The sequence below is a fragment of the Cygnus atratus genome, chromosome 5 (assembly GCF_013377495.2).
Source record: "Cygnus atratus isolate AKBS03 ecotype Queensland, Australia chromosome 5, CAtr_DNAZoo_HiC_assembly, whole genome shotgun sequence".
Classification (NCBI taxonomy): Eukaryota; Metazoa; Chordata; class Aves; order Anseriformes; family Anatidae; genus Cygnus; species Cygnus atratus.
This window is the reverse complement of record NC_066366.1, coordinates 64,175,574-64,189,082: the sequence shown is the minus strand read 5'-3', so window position 1 is coordinate 64,189,082 and position 13,509 is coordinate 64,175,574. Positions and strand designations below refer to the sequence as shown.

General features: G+C 42.0%; 1 protein-coding gene across 1 annotated transcript in view; it reads right to left on the bottom strand.

Annotated features, from left to right (window-relative positions):
* MDGA2 (MAM domain containing glycosylphosphatidylinositol anchor 2) overlaps positions 1-13,509 on the bottom strand; it is a 334,490-nt gene that overhangs the window by 22,809 nt on the left and 298,172 nt on the right. The window contains exon 11 of the mRNA XM_050711142.1: positions 4,869-5,046. Within this exon, the coding sequence (XP_050567099.1) occupies positions 4,869-5,046 (178 nt within the window). The remainder of the gene's footprint in view (positions 1-4,868; positions 5,047-13,509) is intronic.

The window sequence follows — 13,509 nt, the reverse complement described above, 5'->3', positions numbered from 1 at the left end:
AGAACAAAGTGTCATAAAGTATTTGAGCTTGGACAGAGCCAAGATGGATTATCTCTTAATCTTCCTCACTATTCTCCATCATTCAGGGAATAAAACCCACTGGAATTTCAGCTTGTTGGATGATTTTACTCTTCAGTGATTTGTATATGTGCAGGTGATAACAGAAAAATGTGGCTGGAATGGTTTCTCCTTAATGCCTGCCCTTCCGTTGGGTGTAACTGCATTTATACAGACAGTTAAGTTTTCCAGAGATCCTTCCCAACACAGACTCTTGTTCACATAATTTGTTCAGAGACTGAGACATTATGCCCCTCCTTTAAAAAAAATAGCTGCCAACTATACTATGAAAAGCATAAAGCTAGAGTTAAGTAGAAGCATGCTGGATGCTCAGCTGCTGTTTTCTACCACTGGACACTGTCTACTTATGGTAATTACAACCAGAACCTAAAAGCTTTAATCAAGATCAGGGGTCCATACCTCTAAGCACTTGGCCAGCATAGTGGAAAACAATCTTCGCTATAAACATTGACATTATGTGGACAAGTCTTTCTTCCTCCCATTACAGCAACTAACCTAACATACTACCTATAAAACAGCCCCATATTTATATCTGTATTAACTTATAAATCCTTCCATTTATGTCATATTTGTTGTCTTTTTTTTTTTTCCCTCGGGTTTGAGAAATATAAGAATAGCAACAACAATAATGACTAAAATAGCAATGACAATAATGACAAAATAAGTTTCTAAATACATATGAAAATAGGCTGGAAGACAAAGCGATTGGCAACCACCATCTATCTGCCACTGTCATGAGGGGCTGATTCCACATACCAATAGTAGCAATGCTGGATTTTTGGCTTTTTTTTCATAGAAATGAGATTAATGTGCTTGTTTACTACTAGTTAAATTTAAAAATATTAAGCCACAAGTGCATATCTGAAACAGCGAGTGCTGAGGTTTGATTGGAGTAGCTGGAGGACTTTATTGCCTGTTTGTATCGAATAGGCTGACACAGATTTATGTAAAGTGATGGAGATTATGTTTAAACTGTTACTACAAGACTTATCTGTTCTGTACAGCCTTCAAAACACTTATTAGTGCTACTTAAACTGCCCTGTTTGTATTTACTTGGCAGACTGTGTTCACTAGCAGAGTAACATATGCATCTACTAAAGAATTTGTCAAGTGATGTTTGGCTGTAATTATCAATGTCGCTCCAACTGTGATGATTGTTCTTTTCTCCCGTCCTTCCCGTGTGTGGAGGAGAGAATAATTCATGGCAGGCAAGGAACTTCCCTATGAAACGCTTCCACCACGTATAAGTTTTTGATTAATGGACTTGGACACCAGGGAGTTTTTCTTTTGTATTTACAGCTCTAGCTTGGGATGGCAAAGTATACTGCAAAGAGCTCATTACTGACATTTTTCCTACCTTCATAGTACTTTGATAGTCTCCTTATTTCAGACATTCAGATGGCTACCAGCAGGCTAGCATGCTGGAAGCTCTTATTTTTATATATTAGCATTTTCCTTGTCAATCTCCAGTTGCAGGTTTTAATTTAAAATGTGACGTGCTCTGCATGACTTACACAGGAGGTTAAAAACAACTTCACAGGCAGGACTAATGTGACTTAACTTGAGCTATCTGAAAGTTAGACACCTCATCTAAGAATGTCTCTAAAGTCACTGGAGAGATACGGGCATGTCTTAAGGATGAATCATCCTCTGGATGAAATCTGGAGAAATCTCCTCTCTGGTAAGGCAGCAAACACAACCAAGACACTAGAAATTTCAAGTTGATTCTTACACATTTTAAGACTAGTAGTCTGAGAAATCATTTCTGGGCAGCACCTACCCATGATTGTCATACTACAAAACACAAACTTCAGCTGTCAAAATAACTCTTAGGCAGTGCATGGCCTATCCATCCTGTACGTGCAAAAAACTGAAGCTCAAGTGTAAAAGGGAATGCATTCAGCGAAGGCAAAAGACACTGATACCATTTTTAGCAACTCTAATTATCATGTGTCTGATCTGCTTTTCACACTGGCTGCGTTACTTTAAAATGGGGTGAAATCCTATTAGCTTACTTAAAGTTTAAAAAATTAAGGAGAAGCATGTTTGCAATGGGGATCCTTACCAGCAATACAATACAAGCCTACATTTTAAAAACAAGCAAAAAGCTTATATACACTAAAGGTGGTCAGATACTGGCACAGGTTGCCCAGAGATATTGTGGAGTGTCTGTCCTTGTAGATATTTAAGACGGAGTTGGATGTGGTCCTGGGTTACCTGCTCTGAGGAGGGGTTTGGATGGGATGATATCCACTGGTGCCTCCAATCTCAGCAAGTCAGTGATACTGTGAGATGAGAAACTGTTACATGTTCAAAAAAAAAAATATATTCCTAAAGCAGTGGGGTGAGAAACATGGGGTGATATAGCTGAAGTCCAGTGTGCTTCTGGGGTATTGATCAAAACTGCACACACACAAGCTTAAAACTAAATTGAAAATATGAAGATAGGAAGATTCTACTGTTTTTCTCCCTGCTTAAGGTCTCAATTTAAAAAAAAAAAAGGAAACGGTAATGGGAGAAACTGTAAAAAATTATCTTCTCCTTTTAACGAACATTCACATGATGTCTTTTATTTTCTGGGTAATGTTTATAATTATTTCTTACATCAATGCTGGCCTGCTGCTGTGCATGCTGCTAGCCCATTAACTGCTTTTCTGAGATTCCAGCATTTCAGATTATAACTATTGGATTTGCACAATAATAATGTATGCGATATCGTTATTTTATAGCTGGAACTATAACATCCTTAAAATTAGCTTGGCAATAGCTTGCTGACACTATAGTCATTGGACGAATGCTGAGATAAAATGCATATTTGAAGCACACAAAGTCTCGGTGATTCTGGAACCCCTCTTCAAAGGGAAGTCACTTTAGGTTTGTCCTATTGATTAGCATCTGGCGCATGATTTCTTCCACTGTGACTTTGTCGACACCAGAGCAATAGCACTGAGCACTGCTCCAGAAGTGGGCACAACGTGATGGCTTCCTCTCTCTGGGCAGCTGGATTTTGCTTTGGCACCCATCAGCATGTTTTAGATGGGATGCTATTCACATCTGTGCTAATGGCAGATTCTAGCAGAAAAAAATCTACGGTAGACAAAATATGCCTTTTATGTTGCACGGGAATGTTCTTCCTGCCAGCCTGGGGCTAGAAATGCAAACGACGTAATGTTTCATTAACAGCTCAAATTCAGTGTGGTTGTGAGATATGGCCAAGACCTCAGTCAACCTCCTGAGACTTACCAGTGTACAACTGCCACCAAAAAGGAGCAGAAGTGACTGAGTGAGCTAAATGTTATTATTTTATTATTATTATTATTATTTTTTATTCCTAGCAGGAACTGGTCCAATGGATGGGGTACTGATCAGTATTTAAGTCACAGGAGAAATTTCAAGGTACACAGGAGAGGGCAGTGATGCAAGCCTACCTATCACTGCCAGCACAGAGACTGGGATTGCTGAAATCCCAAATGTCTGCATGACGCTTCTGCTCCTGAACACCATCCAGAAGACCCTGGGTCTTTCCCTCGTGTATGTAGGAAGCCCCAGGGAGACCAGCTTCCCTCCACTAAAGTTGGAACATGGACGTTTACTTGAGTAAAGAGTCCAAATGATGAGCAAAGGTCCAATAGGAGTTGCAGCAGACAGATTTAGTAAACAAGTTGTTTTAATTGAGCATTTGCCGAGATGAGCTTTGGGAAACATTCTTAGCAAACACTTCACTACAACAGCTAAAACTTAAGATTCATCAATCATCATTGTTAGCAGATCTGGCATTAAGTGAAATGTGCAACTGTGTTATTTAGAATTTGTATTTGAGGTTGTTTAATGTAATTTGTTCCCCTGATACTTGCATCACTGCACAATGATGTCTTCAACAGAACTACCTTCTCTCTAAGGCATGTCTTGTCCATCTATTGTAATTTTTACGAGTGAGAAACAAAAAAGTAATTCAGTTATTCCTTAAATAATTGCTCTCAGAAAGGTATTTTTAGTTGTTTTTAGAGCTCAAGGAATTAGTTCCTCATAATTCTGTGAGACTGAATGGAATCACAGAATCATTTAGGTTAGAAAACACTGCTAAAATCAAGTCCAACTGTTAACCTAACACTGCCAAGAGTACCACTACACCACATCCCTGAGCACCACAGCTACATGTTTTTTAAATACCTCCAGGGATGGTGACTCAACCACTTCCCTGGGCAGCCTGTTCCAATGCCTCACAGCCCTTTCAGTGAAGATTTTTTTCCTAATATCCAACCTAAACCTCCCCTGGAGTGACTTGTGGCCATTTCCTAAGGACGGAAGGAGTACTATATCTTTCCTGTTGAAGTGGATAAATCCTTCTCATGAAAAACTTCTGGAGGAAAATATAGAGACGCCCTTTTCTGCTTGCATTGGACTAGCAATAGTCTTTTTGCCTTTTAATCATTCACTTTCAAATAGACATTTCTCAAAACATACTGATTCTGACAAAAAAAGAGTATTTAGATAATATCAAAACACCAATTTGACATCTTCAGAATAGTACTTGTTTTGTAGATTTTTTTTTCAAAACTCATTGCCCTACCAAGTGTTCAGAGCAAGAATAAACTCTTCAATAAGACCAATTTCATGAAGATAACATTAATTTGTTATATTTTTACTTTTATATTAGAGAAACTGATATGATTTTGGCAATTCATCGCTGGACTGGCAATTCATACACACTATGCAACACAATGCAGCTGTAGCAGCAGACTAAAGGAGGGCACCACAACACATTTCCTCTTACACAAAGATCTTCTTACCACTATACTTGATGACCCGAATGGTTGAGTCCCCCTCCCCAAATCTGGTGATGGGTGTTAGTCGGACTTCATATGCCTCTGGCTTGATCAGCTCAGTGAGGTTGTAGGTAATTAATTCTCCCTTTTGAATGTTTCCATTCACTGTAATTTCCTGCTCCCACCAACGCTGTTGTCCAGCCTAAAATCAAAAGAAGGATGGAAATGTCAGAGCTGTTGGGATAAATGCTGTTTTCACCGTCGGAGTGCAGGGGAGCAGCCGCAGACCTGTGCTGCCCCGGGTGTTTTCTCAAACCTTCAAACAACCAAGGGGGATTAGTTACGGCAAGAACCTGGACCTAACCTGGAAATAACCCGCTACCGGGCACTTCTGTAAGAGAGAGAGGAGACCACAGACCGCCAAACCATCAGTGAGGCCACCCTGCTGCCGTTCCCACTGTCACAGCATCAGCTCCTCCCCTGGCACGCAGGTCCCACGCCAGCCTTGGGCAGCGCGACGCCTGCTGGCACCGTGCAGCACGCAGCAGGGAAGCACGGCATTAATTCAGTTCCCAGGGATTTCCGACATTTCTCAGAGACTGCAGCAAAGGACCGAGAGCCCAGTTTGTGGCGGTGCATTAGCATTCCCACCGTCAGGCAGATGCTGAGACATTTTTCAAACACTCGCTGAATTCTTCCATCTTTTGGAGCCTAAAGTATTTTGCAAATCTGCCCCTAAGTTTCAAACCCATTTCCAAAAATGTTTAATAAGCTTTTTTTCCCTGTAAATAAATAAATTAAAATATTTAAAAAATAATTAAAAATATTTTAAAAAGCTGTTCATTTCAGCTCATTTCATCACCTTCCAGAGGCTGACCTTACCAGCTCCCCACGAGTCCTGTTGTCCCTTCAAGCCTGAGCAGTAAATTGGCTCCCCATGCCTGGCAGCCTCGTTTCCTCCACGATTTTAAAATAAAACTGGCTGAGCACGGTGCCAGAGGTGCTTTCTGCGGCAGCACACAGCAGGCTGAGGTGGGGGCCCCGCAGCCCAGAGCTGCCCATGTGCTGCTGGCCCCGCTCCACCGGCGCCCATTGCCTCCCCTTGCAGGCAGCGAGGCTCCATGGCTGACATTTGGGGTGTAGTTTGGAGCTAATGAAAGCACGCCGGAGGACTGAAATGCAGTTTGATTTCCAAGCACTTACCACTTTCGGTGAGTGAGAAAGAAATAGGCTAGTGCACAATTATCAGCAATCCTTGTGGTCTCAAAGATGGATGGATTTCAGAGAACAATGAAAGTCAATCGGAGCAAACCAGAGGCTGTGTTATTAAACAAACAAACAAGCAAAAAACGAAAACAAAAAAACCCAAAGCATAGATTTCTGTGCTTTATAGACTGCAGTGCTTTCAGCATCAAAATCTATAGTTTCTTTTATTCATATGCCTTTACCAAGAAATGAAAAAAATACCTAATTAAGAAGGCATCACAAGACGAGTGCCACATTGTCTCTGCAATTGTGTTGACTGGTTCATAGACAAGTAGAAATTACACACATTTTGGGCAGCAGAGTGACTTGACATTTCAATATCACTTGCAGGTACTCAGGCTTATTACAGACACTATCTCCAGGAAACAAAGGAAAAATCATTAAATATTTACCACACATCCCAAGACAACTGTACAGGTGCAGTTCGGCTAAAATGAGAAGTTCACTAAGCACACTGTATCTGTGAGTGCCCAGAAATTCTTAGTTATCCCATGTTCATCAATGCAGAGCTTCGTGTTTATTAAAAACAGATTTTTTTTAATTCCAAAACTTTAATTTGCAGATGCAATAAAAATGCACATTGAAATCACTGAAATCTACTAAATCTTTAGTACTGAAAGTACTAAATCTACCACATTTCATCCAAATAAATGATATTTGCAGCAATATTAAGAGACTTCAAGCTTTCAATTTATAGCAGCGGGAAAGAGATGTCAATTCTTGGATCATTAAACCATGTCACACATGTACAATTATATGCCCATTAAATAAAACCCAGACTGTGAAGCAAAAAGCAAGAGCAATCCTTGAGAAAGTTGGGAATGTGGAACTTTGTCCTCGTTTTGGTGCCACTGAAGTCAATCTGCATTTTATCGCGATTTGAGCCTTTGCAGGGATGGGCTAAACCAGTGCTGAGCACATCTGTGACATTATTTCTGCTCTTGCACATGCCGTATGCTGTGCTACAGGCTCAGGTGGCTCCTCACGGCTGGCCCCGCAGGGGTTAAGCCATGCATACGAGAAATGCTAGGGAAAAAAATCTCAGATGAGGTTAAAAATGTAAAAACAAGTTACTGTGAGGAAAAGTTTATATGTTTATAATACAAACTCTGCACGTGCGCAGGGCGGCAGTCTGCCTTTGACACCCAGCACCCAGACCAGAAAGCTTTTGGATGAGCACGTGGGGCAGGGGGAGACGGGGTAGCTGGGGGCTGCAAGCTGCCCAAGCAGCACCACCCCTCTGTCTTCCCAGCTAGCATCGCCTCTTCCCTGTTGAAAGCATTAAAAGACCCCCCTTGGTAAGACACGATATTGATAAAACATCCACCACAACTTTGTACATAGCCTGGAACGGTGGAGCCTTCCTCTGCCAGTGGTTTCCCAGGGCCACTACACTACAAGGAGGGATTAAAGATAATAAAGATACTGCAGATATGTGTGTTTATATTATATCTATATAAGATCATCCCAGTGGAGCTCATGAAACATTCAGATTTGATGCCAGATCTTTGATAGCTCTTCGTACATAAGGACTGACCAACAAAAAATGAACCCCATGGTGCGCGCAGTTTAACAGAAATTCAGTTTTTTCTCCTTGTTTCTTCGTTGGCTGCCTGTGAATGAGGACATGCTATGGGTACCAGCTGGGCTTTGCACAGTGCGTCACTCTGACACCCCACAGCCCACAAAGCCAGCACTGGCAGGCATGGAGGCTCACGTCACTCAGATACCTTCCTGCTGTCCTCTGCCGATGAGCAGCCCTTGTTTTACACCCCCACACCCACCTTCCCAGACCACAAAAACCCTCCAGGAACCACCGAAACCTGAGTGCTCCAGGAGAGCGGTGCCAAATTTACGTACGGAGAATGGAAAGGCACGTGAAGGTGCCAGGACACCGCTCTGCTCCTCGGCCACGCGAGGCACAGCAGCCACTGAGTTGTGACCCGTGCTACATGCTCCCAGCACAGACTGTATGAAACATTGCAGAAATGAAGGGAAAGGGCGTCCGGACCTTTCCCGCAGTGGGACTGATGCATAATGCACCGTGCGGCTCCCCAGGCTGCCAGGGAGCCTCCCAGCAATCGATAAGCCTTGTCTCCAGGAGACTGCTGTCCTTGAGAGCAGGGCGAAGGGTGTGCTGCCAAGAAGACAATAAGGATACTTATGATAAGGTTTAGAAAGTATTTTTAAAGCAGTGCATTGGGAATTTGCCCATATGAACCTTCTCACTTGCCCCGCATGGATGGATGCTCACCACGTCTTGCGCAGTTGAACTGGGAAGTGCTCTCGGATAAAAGCTGCTGCTCGAGGTGGAGAAAATGAAAGCCTTTGGCTGGAGCACATCCCAGCTGTTTGTGAACGTCTGTAAATTCACTAAGTTACCTCGTGAGTCAAATAGAATGATTTTATATTTTGAATGTGCAATGGTTTATGTTTCAATATTTTTTAGACACGTTATTTAAATTTTCTAAACTCTGCAAGACTTTTTTTTAACAATTTACTGTCAGCTGTGAGCTGCATACCACTAAACATCATTTCATGATTGTACCCGTCCCTTTCACAAAAATTAAGAATCAAAGGAACATAAAACTCTGCAGAACATTACCTAGTTTTCAACATTAAAAATAAAAGAACAAATAACAACAACAACAGAACAAAAAAAAAATCATTTCTTGGAACAGACATCATCAGCGTTTTGTGCTTCATGCTTCATGCCAACAGGTTGGCTGCCAATTACGTGTGAATGCTGTGCTAACAATACTGTGCCACAGGTTGTGTGAGCTAACACGGACTCTCTGGCAGTTGTTTGAAGTCAGCTAGCTGTTGCTTTGAGGTATTCCTGACTCCTTACAGAGGTCTACCGTAAAAAATACTCCCTATTACACGTAGCCTTTGGATATGGGGATACTGAAACACATACTTCAGCAAATATTTTTAATAATTAATAACACATTTTTAAAGTTTCCTATTTCTAAAGCTAGTCATTAATTTCTATCAAATTCAGTTGCTTCTTTGGATTATCACCCTTTTCTACAACTACCCGCAAAAGCAAATAAAGCAACTCTATTACTTTATTCATTCTGAAAGGCAAACAGTTTGATTTTTCATTTCAGTACCATGCATCCTAAGCCGTACTGGATATTGGTATTTCTCCATAGGAAGCAACACACATCTTTTCGCCTTGCAATCAGCACTGTCTCTGTTCTAATTCTTGTTTTTACCATGGAAACCATAAAAAAAACTCCACAAACATCTCAAAATTGTCACTAGGTTTGACACAAAACATCCCCTTGCCTGATTTTTCAGCTCAGCTGCTGAAGAAATGAATAAAGAAAACCCGTACCCACACAGCTCCCATGATGTTCAGCTCAACCCTGAGCAGAACAAGGACATCAGGGGGCTGAGGGTGAAGGAGCTGCCTGGGGACATCCCTCCCAGGGCCAGGGATACCAGTGCCAGCCCCTGCACCAGGCTGGGAGCTGCATGGAGCTGCTGGGCAGCCCTGGACACCAGGCTGGTCGCCCACCTTGCCGTCCTCGAGGGGAGCCCTCCCAATTCACAGCAGTGGTGCCCTGGGTTGGCACAACAGTTCTGAAGCTCTGTATGATATGGAGGCATCAATGCTGAAACAGTCCAGACCCTCTAAAATATAGGATGCAGATTCCTTCATGGCAGTTCAAGCTCCCTGCATGAAGCCGGGGCAGTTCTGCAAAGCCAGACCCCTGGAGCAGCACCCAAGCTCCTGCTCGCTCAGCGTTGGGCCATCCAGCAGCAAGAACAACTTGGCCCTCTGCCCCCGCTCCTGCAGCAATGCCTCTCTGCCTCCAGAGGTCTGGGCATCTCCTCCAGCTCCCCTGAGTGGGCAGGAGCCACCTGGGCATCGCCCACCTCATTGGAACCCTCTACTGAACACCACTGATGGAGCAAAGACACTGGAGTGGGGCGTACAGCCTCTCTCCAATGTCCAGGCTGTGCCTTTTTATATTAAAAAATGAAGATTCACTCTTCAAAGAGAGAATACAGAACTAAACATCCCTGTAAAACTCCTTCCTGGATGTCAATTTGTGTCTGGAGCTCTAAATTTAGGAAGAATTGGGGTTCATTGAAAAGGAATTTTTGAAGGAGAGAAATTATTATATCCTTACAACGATAAGGATGTAATATGCATTTGGAAATTTGCTTTGACCAACCTGAAAGAACAGTTTTCCCATGGTTTGTAAATGCCTGTAAAAGAACTGAGGAAAAAACACTTTAGCTCCAAGAGCATTTATTAGCATTTTCATGTGTCTAACCTGTAATTAATTTAGCAGAGCACACCTACATTCAGTCCATCCAGAGCACAGAAGGCTTCACAGAGACTCTTCATTTATCTTGGTTACCTTAGAACATTTAGAAATCTTTGCTCCCTAAAGCTAACAGAAAAGTAAAATGAATTTCCCTGACATCAGAGAAAGGGTGTAAAAGTGTGGCAACATTTTATTGCAACAGGCTGAAACCATCTCCTCTCTGCTGTCAATAAAAGGGTATTTATTCCTTGTTTCCTATTGAGAAACCAGCCAACACTATATTCTCTAAAAGACTTGAACATATAGATTTCCTGAGAAATTAATCCTATGGGATGATTAAATATTGATTGCCTATATGCACAGTTATGTTTATAAAAAATAAACACATCTGTAGTCCATTCTACTTGGCCTATTGATTTCAGCCATAAATTTCTTTATTGACTCAAAAAGTCAGACAAGCATCTCTTTAATTAACGACAACCGAATGCAATGTGTATTAATCTACTGCATACTCCGATAAAAAAGCTCTTGCAGTCTTTAAAGTCATTTCTTTACAATTTATAATAACGTTGACAATTGATTTTTCTTGATAAAAAAAGGAGTTTTCTTTAGCAGTCACATATATAAAAGAGCGATGGGAAATACTTGGTTGATAGGCAAATACTGCTACCCATCTGCACGCTGCAGAGGAACATTTCCACGCAGTGTCTGCCTCATCTGCTGCAGACATCCAGTGGTTACTCTTCTTTAACACGTTTGCCCAGAAATGTAATCAAAGCTATCTCATTTTCAACACAAACCTTATCAGATAGGTGGCAACTGTGTCAGCTTCATTTCAAAGGGTAGTTATGGCCCTGAAATGACTCACGGTGACAAATACCTGTAATTCAGGCAAAAATAACAAGGCCAGCTGCAATGCATGCTCTGCCACACTTATCATCACTTGATTTTCCACTGCACATCATGTAATATTGCTATTGATGACATCTCTCTTCTTTTCTAATATTTTCACATGTGATCACTGGAACTGTCAAAACCCCACATCTGTTTCCGTGCTGAGTCTGTACCAGCTCTCTGCTCCCCTGCAAACACGGACACCAGCCACTGCCACAGCAAGGGGGACCAAGAGGCCAGTGCCGTGTGGTTTGCCTGCTGGGGCCAGGGACATGCTGAGCCCAGTAGCTAACAGTAATGACCTGGGCATGTGATTGGCCTTCTTTACATTACCTTAAATTACCATTCTGTATTTCTCCTGCCCTTCATTTTATTTATTTTGTGTTTACATCTTTGTGTAATTGGCTTTATTTGGTACACAGAAAATCATCAAAACAAACAAACAAACCAACAAAAAAACCTCTTTTCTTTTTTTAAGGAACTAAATGTCCCTGAGTTGTTATTAATTAGGAACTCGTAGTCCAAAGACGCAGTGTGTTTTTCACGGACTACAAAATTGATGGATGCGTGGTTCAGATGCCAGAAACAGCTGTCCATGATCCAAAACTATGGCTTGGTATTTGCAAGAGAAACAAATGGGAACAATTTAAGGAGAGATAGTACAAGAGGTCTGGAAGCTACAGGATCCAGTAATTAAGCTATCTTTAATTATGCAATGCAGCTGAAGTTTTAAAGACAGGATAACCCAGGAAATAGGAGAGGTCATTTTTGACGGAGTAAAATCAAAACACAGCACAAATGCCTATTAAAAACTTGCTAATTACACTGCCTTCTGTTTGTTTTTTTTTTTTGATACAAATGACTGATGATAAAAACATCTTTTAAAATCTAAATTAGGCCACTTCGGTCCCCTTGCTAACTAAACTGCAATTTCGGGTATTCAGAGCTGGAAGGTCTTTCTCAGTGTTTCTTTACTTTTAATAACCTTACATGCAGGGACAAACTGTATTTGTTAGGTGCAACTTTCTTTGATCGGAAAGGCAATAAAAACTTACCTGTATTCACTTTCTCCTTTATGGCAAATCGGATCCATGCCAGTGCATGTATGGGTAAAAGAACTGGGCTATGGCATGGACAGAAAATTTTATGCTCCATTTTGCAGCCAGTGCCTGTGCAGCTTTCATCAGAAACCCCTTCTGCGAGCATATAATACATATTTGAATATGTCTGAACCTGCATGCTGCTGAATGAAAATAGAAGTTAAAAATACAATGAAGCCAAATCGTGACCAAAGGAGATGTGCAAGGCAGAGAAGTGACCTGCTCGGGGCAGTCTGAAGAGACTTGCTCATTAGCAACCGACTGGGACTGCAGTCTTCCGCAGACTGAAAATAAAGGAAAAGGAGGAAGCTTTATTTTTCATATAACAAGCTTGAACAAGTTAGTCTCGGGCATATAGGTACAGGCTAACTTTTTACGTCTTCTTTAAAGTGGAGTCGTTGGTTTTCTAGGTCACCTGGGCTGCAGCGGTTTAGGGAACGTGGCTATCGCCCACGGAGGAGCAGTGCATCAACCACCGAAATCGGAGCCACGGGAACTTCACTTCTTCTCCAGGAAAGTCTCACGTATTTCACTTGCTTTCATCCTGCTGATAGTAAATATCAGAGATTTGGAAGCACTCACTTATCGCTGCTTGAATGTTCGTGCAGCACGGGATACACTAACAGGTCTCATTTATAAAAAATCTACCTGGACCTGTCTTCAATGAAAGGCCGGTCACGGAAAGGAAGCACCTCCACGTGATGCCTCGATGGCACCAGAACTGCTCAGAGCAGCTGCACCCTGCCAGCAGAGAGCTGCTCGGAGCTGCAGCCAAGGCCACTGCTGCCACCCACTTAGGAGCTGCTATAGAAAAGCGCAAAAATATTTACAGCCAGGCAAACCCAGGCAAAGTGGAACATTTGCTGAGTGAAGCGAGAGCTTTAAGTTAAGGTCCGAAAGTTCACTGTGCACAATGTGGGTTTGATCCAGGCAGATGTTATTCTCTGTTGCATAGAAGCTGAGTGGCCTTTGGGACCATTTTGGTATGCACTTTGAAAACATACGGAGAACATCAAGGAAATTCAACATGTAGGGCTTCGTGGCCTTTTAGCAAAAAATCCTGATTTTTTTCTATGCTCCTAACATGGCGCATGCTGTGCTCTATGTTTGCTAATTTAT